Here is a 22,453-nt window from a genome sequence, read left to right as displayed (position 1 = left end):
GCCTATATGACCTAGTAATTTGCTAATGAAATCAGATATATGCCTTCTACAGGGCTGATGCTGTGGCTTTCCATTAGCGGAGACAGCTCTCGAGCTGTGCCACCACTGGGCGCCTGGAAGAGATTTCCTAACCACTCACTCACTGACGAAGCTTCTGCAGCAGATGCATGTGGACTGGTATCAAATATTAAGAATATTGGCAAAAAAGGGTAAGTAGAGATGATGCTTGGTCTGTTGAGAAGGATTCCATAAATATGTAATCTCAGCTACAATCGTTGGAAGTCACTTCCAATTCTCCCTCTTTCTAGATAAGTGGGGTTTTTTTTTTGGTTGGTTTTTAAGTTATTTTATTTTTTTAAAAGATTTTATTCATTCGACAGAGAGAGAAAGACGGGGGGAACATGAGTGGGAGGAGAGGGAGAGGGAAAAGCAGGCTCTGTTTTCTGCTGAGCAGGGAGCCCCATGAGGGGGCTTAATCCCAGGACCCTAGGATCAAGACCTGAGCCAAAGGCAGATGCTCCACGGACTGAGAAACCCAGGGGCCCCTAGAAGTTTTTATTTTAATTCCAGTTAGTTAACACAGTGTCATATTAGTTTCACGTGTACAATACATCCAATTCTCCTTAGTAACATTTTTAAGCTTTTACGTCTTCAACACAGGCATACGAAAAGCCAAAAAAGCACCAACAAAAGAAATCATATTTACATTAAAAGACTGTTGAAATCTTAAAACCTAATATTTTGATTCTGAAAATAAGTTGCTGGTTTTGTTTTTTTTTTTTTTTTTAAATCACTAAATCAGCAGACTGAGCTGGCATCCTTTGAAAGCCCAGCAAGGTAAGTTCAATGAGAACAAGCAAGAGAGAAACTCACAGGACTCATTAATTCAGAAAGGGATCATGAACAGAGTCGAAGGGAAAAAAGGAACTGAGGCTTCCATGGCATGTTCTCTTGAGAACTGGCAGCAAAATTCATTTATTAAACACACAAAAACTATTTGCTGAGCACTAACTATGTGCCACGCACTCTTCTAGGCACTGGGGAGATGATGAGGAACAGAAAGTCCCTGCCCTTACACAAATGGTGTTCTAACAAGCAGGTCCAGGCAATTCCTGGGCTCCACTCTGCTCCTACAATCCAAACCCAAACTCCTTCCCTTCAGAGGGGTCACAGACTTATTCTGCAAGAGTTATCACCCAGTTCATTTAAATTAAACCCAGAACTGCACTGTGTACAGATTAAGGGCACAGGGTCTGCAGTCGGGATGCCTGATACCAAATCCTGGCTCTGCTGCTTTTTAGATAAGACCTTGGTAAGTTGCTCAACCTCCCTGTTACAGTGTCTTCATCTAAACAAATGGAGGAAATAGGGGTGCCTGGGGGGCTCAGAGGGTTAAGCATCTGCCTTCAGTTCAGGTTGTGATCTCTAGGTCCTGGGATCGAGCCCCACAGTGGGCTCTCAGCTCAGCAGAGTCTGCTTTTCCCTCTGCCTCTCCTCTCTGCTCATGCCTTCTCCTCTCTCTCTCCCCCTCCACCCCTCTCAAATGAATAAAAAAAATCTTTAAAAATAAATAAATAAAATAAAAATGGAGATAATAGTACTACCTCATAGGATTTTTTAAGAATTAAGAAAGTTACTATCTTTAAGTGTTTGGAACAATATCTGGCACTTAGAATTATTATTTATATAATTTTATTACTTATTATTTAGTACTATTTATTCCAGTTTTTTATAAATAAAAGATCCTCGCCTGTTTTACAATCAAGTGGGTTGATGCCAAAATTTCCTATAAATCAATTTATTTCAACCAGCTGCTAAATTTTGCAGATCTTTCTCGTGCAGACTGGAGTCTTGATGAGGAAGAGGCACAGATGATCGGTTCACCAGCCCTCCCCCCCACTCCCCCTACCCCTCCCCTGCAACTAGTCTCAATATCACACCTCTCTTCCCAAAATCTTGTTCCAGTTCCAAGGCTCACTCTTCACCCACAGCCCCTTCTGACATCCCTTCCCTGTCATTTCCAGGCCCCCTGAGTAGCCTGAGCTTTTCCCTTTAATATGCCACGTAGTTGCAGGCCTTGGTTCTTGAAGGACCTTCCCCTGGAGTGCCCCCCCCCCCCACTCCGCCGCTTAGCTTCTCTCCCAGCCATGCTCCCAGGAGGTGCTCGCACGTCTGTCCCTCCCTCTATGGTGCTCTCCAATACTCCTCCCACACTTAAGCAGAAGGAAAGCCCCCGCCCCCCCCCCAATTCTCTCCTGGAACTCAGGCTACCACTATTTTAGCCTTACAGATCCCACAGAGAGTTTATAAACGTGAATCTTCCCTGTCCGACTCTTCTACAACATCGCACTCCAGGGAAAGGGAAGGGGTCTTACTTATTCTGCATTTCTGGTTCCTAACACGGCATCGAAGTTAGCAACCTCGGCTGAAGTGAAATGGGAATTTTCATTGTTTCTGATATTTCATTCCTATAGGCCTCCTTTAACCTTGTGCCCCTTATCTTTAGAGATAGCCCATGGCTAGCCAATGTAAAAATATTTGCATTTTTTATAAAAAAAAAAAAAAACTAACACTGAATAAATGCCGCAGGCTGCAAGACCCTTCCATGTGGCAGGTTCACCGACACGGCCAAGGCGCACTGTGCTTGTCGGAGTTGTTTGGCGGGAATCCTGACAGCAGATTCTTTAGGCCTCTGCCATCGAGTAGGGATTACTGAACGAACACAAGTGAGTCTGTTCCAAGGTCTACAACTCCCCGGGAGAAACTGCTGGCCGTCCTCACGCAGCAGGCGGTTACTGGGTTTGTTCCCCTAAGCCACCAACACCCCACTCGTCTGCTGCTGTTTCCTTCTCAGCGCTGAGAAAGCGCTGACCGGCACTCTCCAACACATGCTAAGAGCCTTGGTAACTACTGTGTAGAATACTTCATCAGGTTAAATTAACGCAGTTCTTTGGTTGATATTTTCTTTGAAATTTTTCCCCATTCTTAAACCATTTTCGTAATTCTTAAGAACACTCTGCACGTTTTGGGGTTTTTTTGTTTTTTTACAACGAATCCAAATTTAACATTATTCCTTTTTTAAAGACTTATTTACTTATTTGAGAAAGAGAGCCCATGTAGATGCGTGCATCTGGCGGGGAGGTGCTGACGGTAAGGGAGAGAAATCTGGAGCCGCAGAGCCCTGACACAGGGGCTCCATTTCACGACCTGAGTGGAAATCAAGAGTCAACGCTTAACTGACTGAGCCACCCAAGCGTCCCCAAATCTGACATTACTTTTAATACCTACCATGTGAAAGAGATCAAGAATTAAGATTAACAAGACATGGAGGCCACCTAAAAATACACAATTCTGTGGTGAGAAAGACACATGTTCTATCAACCGCAATGTACGACATACGTAACTGTAACATATGGGTAAAGACAGAGGAGGAAGATGGGCATTCCAGAGCACAGCCTCACAGGCAAAGCCGGCATTTACTCGCAGCGCACTGACAGGCAAAATGCCAGATGCCGGGGCCATAAAATAAAACAAAACACAGCCTTGACTGCAAGATCTTACCACCTAGTACAGTGGTGTTCGAAAACATTTTGCAGTTTTTCCAGCAAAAATTTTACACATATACCCAAAAGCTAAGAAAGAGATGAAAGGGTGTGCCTGGATGGCTCGGTGGGTTAAAGCCTCTGCCTTCGGCTCAGGTCATGATCCCAGGGTCCTGGGATCGAGCCCCGCATCGGGCTCTCTGCTCAGTGGGGAGCCTGCTTCCTCCTCTCTCTCTGCCTGCCTCTCTGTCTACTTGTGATCTCTGTCTGTGGAAAGAATAAAAAAAGAAGTTACTGGTCTAATCAATGGGAACAGCAGAGGCATCTGGAGAAGGAGTGGAATCGCCAGACACAAGGCAGGAAAAGCCAAAAAGTCCAAATCACTGGAATCTAAGCACCAGACAAAGCACTGTAAAGGACTGATCAGTTTCTCAAAAAAACCCAGAGATGGAAAGCTCATCCTAACCACTTTCTACCCGCCCTCCCCCTAATTCCTGTTTCCTTAGCAGCTCTACCTGCTTGCCACAGCAGTTTCCTCGAATCTTTCTTGCGTTCTTCAAGCCTCCAACACCCCACCTCACTCTTGTCCCTCAGCAGGATCTTCACAGAACACACAGAAAAGTACTGCTTCCCTGCCAGCCCTCAGGCCTATGCTTCTCACCCACACACCTCTTTCCTCCCAGAGTATTCTCAACCGTCTGAACCAACCAACGCCCCTGATCACAGCAGGCCCTGCGGTCTTGAACCAACCAACGCCCCTGATCACAGCAGGCCCTGCGGTCTTGCGGTCTTGCGGAAGGCCTCCCCGCCCAGCACGCTCTCCTGCAACTTCAACACGGTCCTGTACTGCTCCTTCCCACTTCCCTTTACACATGTTGAAGGTTCTCACACATTTTTAAAAAATATCTTCTTGGGGCGCCTAGGTGGCTCAGTCGGTTAAGCATCTCCCTTTGGCTCAGGTCATGATCTCAGGGTCCTGGGATCCAGCCCTGTGTCGGGTTCCCTGCACAACAATGAGTCTGCTTCTCCCTCTCCTTCTGTGATCTCTCTTGTAAATACATAAAATAAAAAAATAAATAAAGAGGGCACCTGGGTGGCTCAGTGGGTTAAAGTCTCTGCCTTCGGCTCAGGTCATGATCCCAGGGTTCTGGGATCAAGCCCCACATCGGGCTCTCTGCTCTGCGGGGAGCCTGCTTCCTCCTCTCTCTCTGCCTGCCTCTCTGCCTACTTGTGATCTTCGTCTGTCAAGTAGATAAATAAAATCTTTTAAAAAATAAAAAAATAAAAATAAAGAAAAAAAATAGTCTTCTCTTGGCCCCAGATTTTCCCTGCAGCTATTTTTTACTCTCCTTTAACAGCCAAACTTCGGGCAGACTTGATCCCAAACTCACTGTCTCCACCTCACTTTCTCGTGAACATACGCAAGTCGGCTTCACCTACCCCATCCCCTCTCCTCCCCTCCCCTCCCAATGGACACTTGGACACTTGGCCACGGCCTCTGACTTGGAACACCTTCTGTCCTCGTGCCATGCATTGTTTTCCTCCAAACCTGCCGGGCTGCACCCCCTGCTCCTGAAACACGGCCCTCCTCCCTCAAATGTGCGTGTTCCTCGTCTTGTCCTCCCCTCCAAGTCACTGTCATTATCAGCAACAATAACGGGGGGGAGGGTTTAAAACTACAAAACCTCCCAAGTAAGGGCTGAACTCTGAAGCCGTCACTGCTGGTGGAAGAGATGCTCAGCACTCAGGCAGGGAAAAAGCAACTGCTTCTCTCCCTCTCCATAGGCACATCCTTGTCCAATCCCAAGAAAAACCTCATCTATTTCTAGGCCGGACCACATGTGCTCACCTCCGAGTCTGAGTCTACAGCCCAGTTCCTTCTCCTAAATGTCACATCTGTGCCTCAAACCCTTGATGCCTTCCCCAAACTTAAGTCCAAAATGAAATTCATCACTTTATACCCCAGCCCAATCACTTTTTCTCCACCACTTTCTAGTTCAATGAATGGCACCACCATGACCTAGTTCCCACGCCCGAGGTCCTTACTCTCCTTGGCTCCTCAGGTCGCCACCATGCCCGACGCCTTCACTCAGTCAATCCTTTTGTCCCGTACGGGCCAAACACTACTGCAGACACCAGGAATACAGCAATGAACAAGTCAAGCTCAATCTGAGAGGGAGGAGGGGCGCCTGGGAAGCTCAGTCATTAACTGTCTGCCTTCAGCTCAGGTTATGATCTCAGGTCCTGGGATCGAGCCCCCGCATCAGGCTCCCTGCTCATCGGGAGGCCTGCTTCTCTCTCTCTCTCACTCCCCCTGCTTGTGTTTCCTCTCTCCCTCTCAGTCAAATAAATAAAATCTTAAAAAAAAAAAACAAGAAATCTGAGAGGGAGGCGACAGGCAAACAAACAAAAGGCCAAGATAATTTCAGATTTGATCAAAGTTATGAATAAAATAAAGCTGGGTGATGTGATGGGGCATTACTTTAGACAGAGGGTCAGAGAGAACCTCCCAGAAAACCAAACATTTAAAACTGAACCTGAACCACAAACAAGTCTCACACAGATCCGGGAAGTGGAGTGCTCCTGGGAGCGGGAGGAGCCAAGTGTAAAGGTCCTAAGGCAGAAATCAACTTCAGATATTCAAAGAACAGAGGGAGAGTCAACAAGGCTGAAAAGTGTGCGGAATGAGGAGGCCGGGGCAGATGAGCTCAGAGGAAGACGGGGCAGGTGGGCTCTAGCTGGCCACCATGAAAGCAATGGAAAGCTACTCAAGGACTGTGGGAAGACAACTGACATCACCCAATCTGAATTTTTAAAGGTCACTTTAGCCGGTAAGTGCAAGAAATGGTTTGGGAGGAGACCAAAAACAGGGGGTTGGAACACCACTCAGGAGGCGACAGTCCAGTCCGGATAAGAGGGAGCGGTGCCTGAGACGGAAGAAACAAATTCAGGATAGGTTATGGACATCAAGTGAACTTGCTGGGAGATTAAAAGTTGGAAGTGAGGGGGGAAAGAGAGCAATCTAGGACAATTCCTAGGTTATTTGTAGGTACAGACAGTAACATTACATATAGTCTATGATTCAATCAGATGTGATGCCTGCTATCAGGATGGAGCAAGTTCTCTCGTGTCTCCGCCCTGTCAATCCCCCTCCACCCCAGAAGCAACTACTGATTCGATTTCTGGTATCACAGACCACTTTTGCCTACTCCAGCTCTTGTAAGTGGGATCATCCATTATGTACTTCCTTGTGTCTGGTTTTTCATCCGGCATTAATACCTGGGAGAGTCAATCTTACTACGTGTATCAGTAGTTCGCTCCTTTGTATTGCTGAGCGGTCTTCCGCTGCATGAATGCATCTGTTTATCCATTCTCTCACTGATGGACATCTGTACTATTTAGAGTTTCTGGCTACCATGAATGAAGCTGCTACAAACATTCTTGTATAGGCTTATCTGTGAACGTGTATTTTCATTCCTCTTGGACAGATACCTAGAAACAGAACTGCTGGGTCACAGGGTAGACATACATTCAGCTTCCTTTTTTTTTTAAAGATTTATTTGTTTGAGAGAGAGGGAGAGAGGGAGAGAGGGAGGGTGGGAGGGTGGGAGGGCGAGACAGAATCCAAGCAGACTCCACGCTCAGTGTGGAGCCTGACAGAGGGCTCGATCCCATGACCCTGAGATCATGACCTAAGCCGAAACCAAGAGTCAGACCCCTAACCAACTGCACCACCCAGGCACCCCATTCATTCAGCTCTTGAAGAAACCTACAGTTTTCCAAAGTGGTGGCATCATTTTACACTTTATATCATTTGCATCTTCGTAGATGGACTCTACGGACACTTTCCCTCCTTACCCCAGCATCCCCTTCGCTGCCTGTCTCATGCTACTCATTCATTCAACAAATATCCTGAAGGATAAGAAAAAGGCTGGGCTGGCCAGAGTGCTGGAGGCTGAGGAAGTAGCATAGGAGCGAGTCCCTGAGGTGGGAATGAGCTGGGTGCCTTCAGGAGACTTTTGAGAAGGAATGTGGCTGGAGGACGGTAAGCAAAGGCAGCAGGAGGGGCCGTCAGAGAGGCGGGCAGGGCCCAGGGTCCTGAGGGCCTGAGAAACTATTGTCTTCCAAGCATTGTGAGAAACCGTACAAAAATTTGAAGTGGAGGAGAGACAGGTAACTCGTGGCCACTCCCGGCAAAGTAGAGGAGAGGCAGACAGGAGGAGAAATGGCGAGGCCATGCTGAGAGGCCATCACCGTGTGCCAGGGAGGAGACGATGGTGGCTCAGAGGGCCGTGGCAGGAGAACGGACAGACTCCAGTCTCAGCACAGAAACGGCGCCGACAATGACCTGGTGATGGACGACATGTAGAGGAAGGGGACAGAGAGGGAGGAGGCTAATCTGGGAGCTTCCTGGCTAGGAAAGGCACTCACGGAGAAGGGACAGGTGAAGGAGAAAGAACTTTCAAGGAGTTTCTATTTAGTTTTGGACTCACGAAGCTCAAGCGACCGGTGACGGACGCACGCGGTGGTGTCACGCAGCAGCCGGGGGAGCCGGACAGATCGGCTGAAGTTACCAGCGTGGGGCTCGTCAGCTCACAGAGAGTCACGAAAGCCTGGGGGTATCCGAGCGCACCGGGGAGAGAGTACATGACAATACGAGGGTCCAGGCAACACCTACGGTCCAGCAGGAGTGGAGTGAGCTGCAGAGGTGGGAAGGGAGAGCTGAGGGACAAGCGGGTCGAAGAGGAAGTAAATGATCCGCCTCTGAGAAGCCGCTTGTGACCTGCCTTTTTCTTTTCCTTAAGATTTTTAAAATTTATTATTAGAGAGAGAGGGTGACTGAGCAAGAGTCGGGCGAGGGGCAGAGGGGGAGAGAGAGACTCTCAAGCAGACTCCCCGCCAAGTGTGGAGCCCAACACGGGGCTCCATCTCACCACCGTGAGATCATGACCTGAGCTGAAATCAAGAGTCAGACGCTGAACTGACTGGGCCACGTGGGTTCCCCATGTGACCTTTCCAGTTAAGGTTCCACATCGTGGTAGAGCACCTTGTACTCCTCATCAGGGCACTTCTGACACCCTGTTCACGTGCTCTTCTCTACTGGGCAGGTATGTGAGACCCCGAGTGTACTCTAAAACTGACACACTCGGCAGGAACCCACCCCGCTCTAGGCCAGGGTCTTGGTACAGGGCACAAAGTGTTGAATGCTAGTGTCCTGGACAAGTACCATTTACTGAGTGTCCCCTAGAGGTAATGTACTCCACTATACACTTTTCCTGTGTTAGTTCCTCTTCCCAAGGCCCCAGGGAAAGTGCACTTCCATTTTACAGATGAGGAAACTGTGGCTCAGGCAAAATGTCACTGCCAAAGTGACGGAGCCAGACTGTGGCTAGACATCCTCCTTCACATATGCTCTGCTGCCTCCATGAAGTGCCCGTCATGTGGCCTCTTCACAGCAGGACCGCCCTCTCACAGTCCTGCCAAAGGGATACAAAAGCTGTCCCCAGGTCAGTGGCCCACCAGAGCTCTAAGCCAGGGAAATGCCCCGGGACACAGCTCTGCTTGCCAGGACTCCTTGCTCTCGCCACAGTGAACTGTCTTCAGACTCCCCAAGTGACGTTTCATACTTAGGCTGCTTCAGAAGGCAGAAGAGAAACCTTCCACGAAACCAAGGTCTAGAGGTGAAAACATGGAACTCTTATGGCTTAACTCTTGAATTTTAGAACTCAGCCCCATTTCAGAAATTTCCCCCTGTACCTAAAGGGCTTTACTCTAACTTCACAACTAATGCCGAATGCGGCCTGTGTTCCAGACCAGGACATGATCAGGACGGGATCAGGTCTCCGTGGGGCCTGAGAAAACAACACTACAGTTCCATGTGAAAAATAACAATGGTATAATATTCTTTTCCATACTCTGATTTTCAGATTAACGTGCTGCCTCTGCTCTGACTTCTGACTACTACTACTTTTTTTTTTTTTTGCAAGAGCATGGAGAGAGAATGTGAGGTGCGAGAGGTGGGGAATCTCAAGCAGGCCCCACACCCAGCGTGGAGCCGGACACAGGGCTCGATCTCACAACCCTGAGATCATGACCTGAGCTGAAATCATGAGTCAGACACTTAACCAACTGAGCCACCCAGATGCCCATGCCCTGACTTCTTCAGACTGGAAATACATGGGCTTTTTCAAACTGAGTGGGTACATTAGTACTCAGAGACTTCCTTTCGTTTTCCACTCAGGAGCAACTATTAATTGTCAGTCTTCTGGTGACAGCATGGGCTATGGTGGAAAGAAAACCAGCCTCACTGGCTAAGAGCAGAGTCCTGGCCTTGACTCCGTCAGCGTAAAACTGCATGAATCTGGAAGTCACCACTTTCCTCAGCATCTCTCCTGAGTTGTAAAGCCAAAGGGCTAGCTACACTAGCTGATTTCTAAGATTTCTTTCAGCTCTCTACAGAACTCTAGAACCAGACAGCACGACACGGTGAGTAAAGGTATGCGGGACCCAGCAGGATGGCTGGAAAGGGCTGGGAGGATGCACCCTCCAGGCTATGATTAAACTACCCGTCTGACCTGCACTGTTCCTCTCCCTGCCAGAGCCCCCCGACTCCACGCTATCCGTGCTTCCCGCAACAGCCCCCACAGTTCCACTCAGTCGCTCGGGATCCTCTGCGTGACGAAATGCCTAGCAGAGCGCCCTGCACACAGATGTTACTCATATTTGTTGGTTTCACCTGAAGCTTTAACCAAGTCGATGATTACAACAAAGACACACAAACACAACTGAAGAGTGTTTCTAATAATGCCCAGCACTCACCAATATTGTAACACATCTCTACTTTTTTTTTTTTTTTTTAATCAGAACTACCCTTTACAAGGGGGTAATCGTTTTTTTCTCTCTTCCCCTCTCAGCTCCTTTGAGCCAGGTCCCCAATCACAAAGCATGAAGATATAAACAGAGGAAAGGCTTCAACCAACCCACTTCTATTCTTTGGATTAACTTCCCAAGATACTCAGGGCTAAAGCAAATTACTTACTTTGTTTAATGCCATTTTTATCCATCCTACAGACCAAGTCTGACTGCCCTGCTGGCAGCAAAGGCTTCAGAAGACGGAACATCTACTCTCCCAAGTCACTACCATATTCTCATCTCATAGTTATCACTACCGGATATTCTTATTTACTTACTGTTTACAGCCCATCTCCAGGGCAGGTTCCTTTTCCCCCTTGCCCACCACTGCATCGTCCATGCTTAGAAAACCGTCCATAAACACCTGTTAATGAAAACTAGAACACACACAGAGGGCCTGTGTCCACATTCAGGGATGTGATGTGCAAACATGGAAACCACCTTCCCATCAGGCGCTGTGGCATTCAAGTGTTCCAATGAACTTCCACCCTTCCCTACAGAACAGCTTCCATGTGCACACTACAATAAGGATATTTCCCCCTACAGCTAATGTTTTCTCTTTCTTAACTTCCCCACAATGAAGCATCAGATAACAAGCCACAGATACACCAATAAGTCACTTTCTAGTTCATCTTCCTGCTGGGCTGCGCGCATTTCCTACAAAGCAAACACAGCTCTAACGCGAAAAGTACTGATTGTGTTTGTCACCATGAGAACCTTTTCACCCACAATGCACACATCATAGGTATTAAGAGGACTTTTAAGCACCCTAACTAATAATAAAAAAGCCATCCAGTCTAAGTGCAATGTGCCCAAATTACGCCCCATGAAAGCCAAGACTTCATTATATTTCAAATGTGTAACTTTGATGTACAGTTATACTCCAACATAAACAGGGTTTTACGGTTTTGCTTCATTTTGTTACTTTTATCTCCACAAAAAGAAAATGAAGGTAGCAGAGTCAGAAACCCCAGACAGATCTAATGAGCACTAAGGTGCCTTAAACACAAGCAACCTCAAGGAAGAGAACTTAAGCCACACAAGGGACTGTCTTCTGGAAATGTATCTTTTCAGTCCCATCTGGTCAAACACAGACCGTGCAGTGCAAACCTGTGTGGCAGCACAGACCGGAAGAGAGACAGCCCCTTATATGATACCATTCTCTGAGCTGATACAGTAAGTTTCTGGCTCAAAGACAGAATGGCAGAATTGGGAACGAAGGAGAAATTTTTTAGATTACATCTCAGGTACACTAGCAAAACTGGCTAGTTATAAGGAAAGTGAAAGTGTATAGACATCCCAGAGGTCACTAAACCAGAGTCTGGTTGGGTGGCATAGCTGCAAAAACCATGCTTTCCAATATTTTGCCCAAGTCCAGATTTCCATTTCACTATAACTTAAGAAAAAAAAAAAAAATAGGGCACAGCAGGAAGTACAGACTCCAAGGCCAACCTACCACCAGATGATCTGTGCCGTATGCAGGCAGTGAGCTATAACCGATCTAGTCAGGCTTTGCAGCCACGGTAAGGATGGTCGCAGCCAATCTCTGACCCTCACTAGCTCTTTGACCTCTCAGGAAAAGGAGAGATCACTTACACCTCTCAGGTCTGCTGGGTAGATTCTGTAAGACAAATTAAACAACTGGGACAGAACCTAGCATAACGGATTTAAAAAACCACCATAAAAAAGCCGGCACAAATATTAGCATTCTTCCCTATCCATAGGAAGAAAAAGCTGGACTCACCAGACATCCAACTTTAATTTCTTGGTCTAAATGGATGTGATTTAAACTACATTCCATTCCATTTTATGAAATTAAAGAAAAAAGTATACCACTAAGAGATTGCAGAACCTAAAACCCATGTCTCCTAACATCTTACTACCTTAGCAACCTTCTCTCACATGCACACACGAATCACCTCTAAGTTTTGTTTTTTAAGATTTTATTTATTTATTTGACAGAGAAAAATCACAAGAAGGCAGAGAGGCAGGCAGAGAGAGAGAGAGGGAAGCAGGCTCCCCGCTGAGCAGAGAGCCCGATGCGGGACTCAATCCCAGGACCCTGAGATCATGACCTGAGCCAAAGGGAGCGGCTTAACCCACTGAACCACCCAGGTGCCCCACCTCTAAGTTTTATAATAATCTTTTCCTCGTTATAACACGAATACAAACATATGTGAGTGTGAGAACGACTTACGACTTAAGTAACCAGGATTTTTAAAATCCCACCCCAAACACTAGGTCATAATTCGAATACCCATACAGAATAAATCACTTATTTTGAGAAACTTCCACTTATTACTCTGTGCAGTCATATTAAAGTGTCTGCCTATGTGACAGGCCCGATGTTAACGTATGAGAAAAATTACACCAATCCATCTCCATAGTCAACACTATGAGCACACATCCCCTTGCGGAGACCCTTTCTGAAACTGTACAGACTGAATTTAAAAAGTGGGAGAAGACACATTACACCACATTAGGCACATGCCCTCCAAGCATCAACAGTACCAGAAATTTAAGACAGACAAGACCAGAGCTGAGACTGGTCTAGAAGGGCTAACCAGTCAATAGCATGGCCTAAGGCTCTCACACACCATAAAATCAGTGAAACTAATTGGGGTTCTGCAGCATCTGAGAGGAAGCATCGGCCACCATTATGGAATAAATTGGGGATGCAAACAATTAGTGCACCCTGAGGTGACAGTTAATTCCACCAGCATACCATTTCACAGGAGATACTACGGAATTCCACTTTATCCCTACTCTTGAGAATACTGAAGTTGGACATTTCAAAAATTAGCCAAATGCCAAATATGGCTTCAACAAATTTTAAATAAGGTCCCTCCACAATTCCCTGCATAAAAAGACCTTGTAACTCTTTGCGGCCAACCAATATACACAAACCCCAATACATTTACACTATCCACACTTCCAAACAGTCAAATGTTCTCTGAAATCTTTCTCCTGGTAACTTTTTTGTACAAAGACAAAAAAACATAAGACATACTCAACACAGACTGTAATAAGGTACACTTTCTGAGAAGCACAGAACAGTATCTGGGATTTGAGGAAAAACTATGCTAACCAAGTTCAATGCTCTGCTGAAGAAGGAAAAGGCTGGATACTAAAAAGTGGGACAGGATCTTAAAAGCCAGCAGAGAAACATCCTGCATTTCTCAAGAAGGCTGCCTCTGTACAAAAGCACAAGGTAGTAGACCAAAAACAAACAAACAAACATTAAAAAACCAAAACAAACGAGAAAACCTACCCACAAGCCCTGCAGTGTTTGACCTAGAAGGGAGTCCTCATTTAACAGAGAAGGAACCTGGGAGGCTTGAGAGGGTAGGTAACTTGGCCGGGGTTACAGTTTATTTGGGGGCAAACCTGGAAGTAGATGCCTGGTTTCCCAGGTTGGACTTCACAGCAGTTTCCCACTCTGCCCACGTTAAGATCTACCGCTGCCACCCCATGTAAGATGTTTCATAAAAGTCTTCACTGAAGCTGTTAACATAAGGGTCCAATTATCATTCAGAGATCTGCCTGTTAGATAATAGCTTGAAAATTCCATCCATTTTACAGCAGTTACCAGAGTCATCTAATCTCGGGGCGGGGGGTGGGGGGAGCAAAGAGAAAAGGAGGAAAAAGTCCTAATTTTTATCTGTCCCCTAAGGGCAAACGAAAGGGATGCCTACAGACCAGCAGACAGCTCTAGCATCCACAACCACAAAAACAGACAATAATCCCCACCCATAGGCCCAGGAAGGAGACCGCTCCGCGCTCCCCCCGCCCCAAAACACACCGAATTCCACTCCCATCGCAGCGCACGGGAGGCATTCCACCTCCAGCCGCTTCTGAGCGAGCTGGCCCAGAGGGGCCGCTCTCCTTCAACCACTCCCCCCGCCCCGAAGGAGACGAGGGGCTTCAACCCCAGGCCCCTAAACGCGCGCTCGCTCGCTCGCACCCGGGACCACCGGATCCAACACCCGCCCCGCTCACCGCGGCGGGGGAGGAGGAGAAAACCCCACGCAGGAACTGTGCCCCGCGCTCCGCTCCCCGCCCCCCCGCGCCAGGACCTTGCGCCCCGCCAGTCGGTACCTGTCCTCCGCCCCCAACAGGCGAGAAGCTGCCGCGTCCACATGGCTTCAGGTGTTCACATGGCAATAAACGGGCCCCCGTCCCTCCCGCGGCAGGGCGCGCTCCGACTCCGGGCGGCCAGCGCCGCTCCCGCCGCAAGCCCAGCCTTCGCCCGCCGGCCTCGCCCCCAGCCGCCACCAAGAGGCGAGCGCCGCGGGACGCCGGGGGCTGCCAGGGGTCCCGGGGTGGGCGGCGCTGACCCCGCGGACCCCTGGGCGCCGCCCGCTCACACCCGCCGCCTTTGCACCCGAGGCCGCGACAAGCAGGTACCTTCCCCCGACACCCTAAGGCTAGGACTGGTGCCAAAGCCCTACCGGACTCCCAGGCCAGACCCCTCAGACCCCTCAGCGCCCTAACGCCAGGCCGAGCCCCTTCCCCTCCGCACCCCCAGGCCAGGCCGCTCCTCTCAGCACTCCCGGGTCGGGCCAGGCAGGGACCTTCCCCTCAGCACCCCGTGCCCTGGAGTCCAGGGGGCTCAGCACTTCAGGTCGGCCGGGCTAGGACCTCTGCCCCCGGCCCCCGAGGCCGAACACCCCGGCCCGGCCCCAGCCGCTCAGCTCTGACCCCTGCCCCTCCCCCTCAGGCCCGGGCGGCGGTTACCTGCAGGGGCCCCCCGCCCGGTCCCTCGGCCTCGGCCGGGGGCGGGAGGGGAGGGAGCGGCGGCGGCGGCGGGCGGCGCGGCGCGAGGTGGGGGTGGGGGAGCCTCCGCCGCCTCCAGCTCGGGCGCCCCGGCCGGCGGCGGGGCGGGCCGGGGCCGTGGCCCCTCGAGCCTCGCTCCGGCCCGCGCGCTCGCTCCCCGGTCAGGCGCGCCTCAGGGCGGGCTCCCCCGGCGGAGGCCGCGGCCGCCTCGCAGGGGCCGAAAGCGGCTCGGCTCCGGGTTTTTTCTCTCCATTCTCCCAACACACAGGAAATAACAGAGCGTCAGGTGACGGCGCGCGGCCAATGGGGAGGCTCCGGGCCGCGGCGCGCGGGCGGGCGGGAGGGCGCGCGGCGGGGCGGTGCGCGCGGCGGGGGCGGGGCGGCAGGGGGCGGGGCCGGCGGGGGCGCGCGTGCCCACCCGCGTGCGGCGGCGCGGAGGCCTGCGCGCGGCGGGGCCCGGGGCGGCGGAGACCTTCCCGCCCCGCGGCAGGGGTCGCGCGGGACTCCCCTAGGCAGCTGCCCCGCGCCGCGCGTGCGGCTGGACGCCCGCACAGTGCCATCTTGGCCGGCGGCTCCGGGCCGTCCTGGGAGTGGCCGCGAGCCAACTTTCTGGGGAGTTGGTGGCCCGGAATCTCTCCCTGGGATTTCTAGAGTTCCCTGGAGCCTCCAACGCCAGAATCGCGCCTCTGGCATCCTGGGGAACCCGCGGGCTAGGGCCTGGCCTCCCCCGGGGAACCTGCTGAGTGGGGCCGGGCATGGGGGTTAGCTCCTGACCGCCAAGCGCCCTCCGTCCGGCGCAGAGGGCCTGGTTCCCTTCCCTCCTCCGCCCCTTAGAGCCGCGTGTCCTTGGATGAATGACTTAGGCTCTCTAGATAACAGATAACTTCCTCAGTTTCCTCCGCAATAAAAGCGAGGAGCTGGGAGGCCCACCAACCTCGCATGTAAAATAGATACTCACCGAAAGCCAGTTGCCTAGGCCCGCGGCAGCATTAAAACGCTGCAGCGCCTGGCTGACTGGACCCAGGGTCCAGAATTAATTTGGAGATAAGGTGGAGGATTTGCGGTGCCAAGGCCTCGGGCTGTTCCCAACCTTCTTTTGCAAACCTCATGTATGTTTTATGGAGCAAAGGAATGGCTTTTTTTTTTTTGAAAGAAAATCTCAGTTGTAGAACCACCACTGGGATGTTTGTTCCCTGTGACCCACTGCTATCAAAAGGGAGAAGGCCCATGGGGGTGGGATGTGTTGGGAGTGTTTGCGATCCTACTTCTGGCTCACATAGAGATCTGGCCAAATTCTCTCCCCAGTCTGGGCCTCAGTTTCCGACTGGTATATAATGAGGGGAGTTTGAACTAGGTGCTCCCAATGTTGGCTAACATTGCTGATTCTAAATTAGGCCCCCATCTGCCCTAGATGTTAGGGGAGTATGTGGCTTCCTTTCCTGAAGCAACCCAACTTGAAAGTCATTTGGAACTGGAAGAGTGCTTTGGGCAGCAGGTGGAAGTTGAGGAACCAGGTGTGACCTGGGACCGATTTTAGTCCATTTGAGGTACAGAGCTCCCCTGGGCCTGAGTCTACCCTTTCACCTCTAGCCTCACCTGGCCAGAGACAGAAATGCTTTACCTTGCCTCAGCCCACCCAAGGAGGGTCCTGGCCAGGCAACACCTCTCCCGAGTAAAGGAATCCGAGGCAGGGCCTCAGTTGGTCCTGGCACTCAGGAGGATGTGGTTGAGGAAGGCAGTGATTTCTCCTGGCTCCTGTCCAATTTCACAAAGTGGGGGCTGGCTCCAATGTGGGTCAGGACTATTCTTGGAGACTTGATTCCCCAACACCTCCTGCATGCCAAACGGGGTGTCGGGCTCTTCCGGGGTAGAGCTGAAGAGGCTGCTAGGCCCTGCCCTCTGACGGTTCCATTGTTCTGTGAGTTTCATTTTCAAATTCTTTGGCACTAAGACTTTTAAAAGACCAGTGCTGGCTTCTGCTTGGGTCAGGGCTGCAGAGCGAAAGGATGGGGGGACTCCCAGCACACATGCATGTTTTCTGGACAAACTTAGAAGGATGCAGGGGAGCTTTCTAAGCAGAGTGGTTGGGGGCACCCTCAATTTCTTGAGAGAACTCATGAAAGGAAGCCCTTTTCCTTAGTCTCCTGCCCCATCCTTCCTTCCTTTCCCCTCTTCCTCCGTTCACTCAGGTCTCAGAAAGAGGGACTGAAACATGAAATGAATGGTCACAAACTGTGCAGAGAGCCTCATTCAAAAAGGAAAGAATGCAGATAGAGAACTTGAGTCCAGGCTCTCATCTGCTCCTGCCTCCGGTCCTGGGACCGATTCTATAGCCCCCTCTCTCCCAACCCCTTTGGACCCTGCCAGGATATTGCCCAGCCAACCTCTACCTGGAAACTTCCCCAGTCCCAGGGCCAGGCCAGCCTGGATCTCTTCACCCCTGGTGGCCTGGAGTCACTTTTCCTTTCAGTACCACTTGGGAAAAGAACATGTGGGCATTATGGCCAACAGACAGATCTGGGTTACTCTGGGGCTGTGTGGCTGGACAAATCACATCACCTCTCTGAGCTCTGGTTTCCTGAGCAGTAAAAGGGGATAATAAGGTATCACAGGAGCCTAAAGAGATCTGCATAAAGAATTCAGTACAATACCAGGCACATATTAAGAACAGCTACAGTTCCACAAGATGGCCACAACAGGACACACGAGCAGACGGAGGCTCGGAGAGGGCAAGTTACTGCCCAAGATTCCACAGTGGCCGGAGCTCAACTGGGGAAGTCCTCTTTGATCACATTAGAGTTCCTCCATTGTTCTCTTGTCTCATCTGCGAGAATCTTGTTTTTCCTACCACTTTAAGGAAGGGACAGTAGATCTGTTTTTTGTTTTTTTTTTTTTCCTCTCCTAACCTAGTCTACTGAAAAAATACTTATTGAACTGAATCAGTGGTTTCAATTCCAGAAGCAAAATTAATCCTTTCCCTCCTCCTCCGGCGCAGAGATGGCTTTTGGAAACCCTGTGTCACTCCCTTTATTACAAACTCCTCTGCCCTCCTCCAGGCGCCTGGGCCACTCCGGGATTACAAATGGAGCCTTCTGCCTCTAGGTCACTGATTCCGCTACCATCTGTCAGCACGGATTGATTGAGGAGCCTGGCCTGCTCGGCAGATCAGTGACTTGTGCGAAGTGAGCCGGGGTGTCAGTGCCTTCAGCGGCAGGCGGATGGCCTTTCTCTCCCTCTCTGGCTCTCAGGAGCACGTGCACAGCCCTCACCTTTATCCTTCACCAGGTCCCAGCTCCCCTTCCTCTCTGGAGTTGCCTCCTGCTAACTCTAACACACCAAGAGGGAGGCCTGGAATGCCTGCTGTCCGTCCTCCAGGAGACCACTTACAAAAGCCTCGGGTTAACAGAGTGAGGAACCCCCACCACAGCCTCCTGTGAGGCCTGTCCCAGGCCAGGCACGAACAGCAGGGGTGGCCAGATCCTTTGTGGACATGCCTTCCTTCCACACAGAGCACCTAGCTGTGTGCTAGGCCGTGAGTCCTGACGGAGGGAGCACAGGGGCTCACAATAAGTCCTTCTGGGGCAACAGTAGGGCAGGCTCTAAGGTTAAGGGAATAGGGAAGGCTCTAGAGGGAGTCAGGGATATCAACACTCGTGTGTGCGCGCAGCTGCCTGCTGTTCTCAGGAAGGCTGTGCCCAGCACACACACAGGGGAAGGAGAGCTGAGGTTGCAGAGGATGCTACATTGACATGCTTCTTCACATGAATTTGTTTCACAGGGTCTCACAGGGACTGCTGCTTAGGAGGCCAACCCTGCCCTCCACGCCAGCCCTCCAGGATCAAAGCTGTGGCTCCCTCCTCAGCTCTCAATGGTGACACAGGGCTGTGTGGGACTGTATCCATCTCTCCCACGGGGCTGTGAGTATCCACAGGGCAGAGACATCCTGAGCAGGGCAGGGCATCCTATCCATAAAAATGATAACGTTAGAAATCCCGATACAGCCCTGAGGGATCCAAGCTTACTGGGAATGGGCACTGTGGGTTTGCGGCAACCTGATGAGGTTGGCTGAGACTGTTATCGCCCCCGCCGTTACAGAGAGGCCCGAGAATTTAACTTGTCCCGAGTCACACGGCTTGGAAGAGGCCATGCTGGACTGGAACCCGGGTCTTTACGGGCTGCACTCTTAACCACCAAGCTTCCCAGCACTCAGTAAACACTGGAAGGATGGATGGACGCAGACAGTTGGCGGGTCATGAAGTCTGCAGGCACATCAGGCACGAGATAGGAGAGGGTCTGCGGGGTCAGCACCAGCCCTTCCCCACTAGGGACATGTCCAAGCCCTGGAGACTGGGCAGCTTGCAGGTGATGGGCTCTCAGACCCCGCCCCTAGAAGACTGTGGCCTGCCCAAGTGGCAGCTGCTGTTGTGGGGGCTCACTCTTCCCACAGGCGAGCAGAAAGAAAACACTGGAGGAGACACTGAGCAGCTGGAAGCCCCCCGCAGCCTGACTGCAGGGCAGATCACCCCTCAGCACACTTGGCACTCCTGTCCCTAGTGGCTTGACTCTCAGGCCCTGGCATGATGGCCTAGCGCAGGTCACTAAACTAGGGGCCCAGCCTGCTCTCAGCCACATATGTCCGCCAATGACTCTAGTCTCAGTGTTTCCATCGGGGTGGGAGGAGGGGCTGAGTGGTCTGCCTGCCTCCAGGGAGTCGGGCCCCTTCCCTGGGCAACCCCATTCACTCCTCCGAACAACCGTACGAGGCAGGAACTGTCATCTCCATTGTACAGAGCAGGAAATGGACGCACAGAGATGCTAAGAGATTTGTCTGAGGTCACACAGCTAGAAAATAGCAGAGCTGGAATCTGAACCCAGGTTTTGGGCTCCAGGGCCCCACTGAGTCCCTGCCAGCGCTTACAAAGAGTTCGAGATGAAACGGTCTAGCAACAGCAGTGACACACGCACGTTCTAAGCACTTCACCCACATTAACTCGCCTAATCCTTACAACAGCCCTCCCGTGTGGATGCAATTACCTTGTTTTGCAGATAAGGAAACTGAGGCACAGAGCAGCCAGGAAGGGGCAGAGTTGGAATCGACACAGGCAGGTCGGACCGCAGAGCCCCTGTATCGCCTTATCACATGGTAACAATGGGGAGGTTCTGTTCCATTGGGATTATTTCTGCTTGAAAGCCCGAGACTTTTAGCCCCATCACTGCTGGGCTCCCCGGGAGGGCAGTGCCGCATGCCGAGGCGCGCTGGGAAAGGACTTTGTTCCATCCTCTTTTGTTGATATGCTCTTCGTTTTAAGCCCGAAACCCAAGCTTGCTGCAAAGAATTGAAAAGGAGGAGAAAAACCGCAGCCGAGATACAGCCGCTACTTCCTGAGCCTCTGGGGTTCGCTGCGCTTGGGGCTCTGAGTGTGTCCTCTCATTTAACCTTCACAACCCGAGCAGCCCCTGCTTCACGGCCGGAGAAACCCAAGCCCGGAGGTGATAACAAGAGGCCTGAAGGCACACAGCCACTAAGTGGTAGATCGGGGACGTGAGAATCCTGGCGCTTCTGACCATGGGAGCTATGCCCCCATGGGGGCCAGGAGGTGCATCTTGTTTGCTGGGCTCGGACAGAAATGCTTCTGCTCGTCTTCTGACATGGGCTGGTAACTCCAAGTCATAATCCCTTGGCCACGGGGGAAGGCGCCCAGACAGAGGTGTGGGGATGCATAACTAGATGCTGCCTCCTGGGTTGGAGAAGCCGAGAAGAGTGGACATCAGTGCACCACCCACCCCTTCCTGCCCTGACTCCATCTATCCCTCCAGTGATTTGGGAACGGCTGCCTGGCCGCCGAGGTGATGGTCTTCTGGAAGCGGTCACGGTGGGTGAGGTTCCTGGTCTCTGCCCTGCCTCTCCCTGATGGCTTGTGAGGATAACTGACAAGGCACATGTGTGATTCCAGCAGAAAAAGCAAGCAGCAGGGCCGATGGATTCTCCAGCTGCCACCAGGTCCTTTTGGCTGCAGCCTCCATCCCCGGCCCACCCCATCCCTGCAGCAGACTTCGTCACGGTGAGCCACAGCCAGCTTTGACCCTCCTGCCCCTGGCGCGGAAGTCTTCAAAGGGTCCCAAGTGGCTTCAGAATTCAAGTCGATTCCCATTCAGCGGGCACACAAAGCCCCTGGCTGGCCCCAGCTCAGTTCTCCAACTTTCTCTCACATGTCCGGTTCTGCCTCTTTGCCAGGCCAAGCGAGCTGTGTTCCTGCCATGTGCTTGGCTGCTCCCCGAGGCAGGCAGTCCCTCCCCCCTCCCTGGAGACCGAAATTACAACTTCTTCCAAGACTCAAGTGCCACCACCTCCACGAAACCTTACCTTAGTACTCCTCATAAATTCATTCCAGACATCCATTGAGCCCTTACCATATGCCAGGCCCCAAGTCCAAAGGCCCCTGTTGTCAGGGGGCCATTAGAGAGAAAAACGAGTCAACACGTACGATCATTTGGTGAAGTTGGGGTACACACTAGTAAGAAAGCATGCTGGGGGCACAGAGAGTCTATAATGGGACACTGGGTACTGGGGGGTCCAAGACATTTGAGTTGAAACCTGGAAGATAGGAAAGGGTCACAGGATGGGGTTGGACGCGAGCCCCAGGCGGTGGGCACAGCATGGGCAAAAGTCTTGAGGCAGGAGGGAACGAGTCGTGTTTCCGGAAGGGAAAGGAGGCCAATGCAATTTAAGTGAAATGAGAAAGCTGGAGAGGCAGCTGGAATCAGACGGTGCAGGCCACAGAAGGCATGGGGACTTTATCCCCAGGCAAAAAGGGGGAGCCATTGAAAGATTCTGAACAGTCAATATTCGTTTGTAAATGACCCGGCCAGCTGCCCCGCGCCTGAGCACCTTCTCAAAACCCAGACTTTGCATCCAGCCACCCCCGAATCTCAGGACCTCTGGTGAGTCAGGTTTGGAGTCTTCAAAGCCTTCCTCCTAGACCGAGCTATCGAGGGTAGAGCTGACTTCCGGTTCTCCCACCTCACCCCAGCACACACAACCGCTCCAAAAACGTGTGGAACAAACTAACAGAGAGGACAAGACACTTACCAGCATTTCCCCTGGAAGGGGCCAGGCTGCCTGAGGGGCCTTCCACGTTCTCTGGAAATCACAAAATTCAAGGGTTTTAGCAAGGCCACTACTCCGGGAGCCCTGGAGAGCAGAGCCAGCATCCCCCCTCCGA

The 22,453-nt window shown here is 51.3% G+C and overlaps 2 protein-coding genes across 3 annotated transcripts in view; one reads left to right on the top strand and one right to left on the bottom strand.

Moving 5' to 3' along the window:
- Positions 1-15,509, bottom strand: part of TCF20 (transcription factor 20) — a 103,007-nt gene extending 87,498 nt beyond the window's left edge. The window contains exon 1 of one of the 2 annotated variants that reach the window (XM_032346068.1): positions 15,192-15,509. The gene's annotated coding sequence lies outside the window, so the exon portion shown is untranslated. Of the gene's footprint in view, positions 1-14,552; positions 14,630-15,191 lie in introns of those variants that run through there. The other variant, XM_032346069.1, reaches the window with a different exon arrangement.
- Positions 1,265-22,086, top strand: LOC116592547 (collagen alpha-2(V) chain-like). The gene is given in 6 exon segments (XM_032345712.1): positions 1,265-1,312; positions 14,278-14,705; positions 14,741-14,873; positions 18,333-18,378; positions 18,381-18,663; positions 19,009-22,086. Coding segments are annotated over 6 exon segments (1,035 nt in total). The 3' UTR covers positions 19,106-22,086.
- The last annotated feature ends 367 nt before the right edge of the window (positions 22,087-22,453 follow it).

This window comes from Mustela erminea, chromosome 6 (assembly GCF_009829155.1).
Source record: "Mustela erminea isolate mMusErm1 chromosome 6, mMusErm1.Pri, whole genome shotgun sequence".
In the NCBI taxonomy this organism is placed as follows: domain Eukaryota; kingdom Metazoa; phylum Chordata; class Mammalia; order Carnivora; family Mustelidae; genus Mustela; species Mustela erminea.
This window is presented reverse-complemented; position numbering and strand designations above follow the sequence as displayed.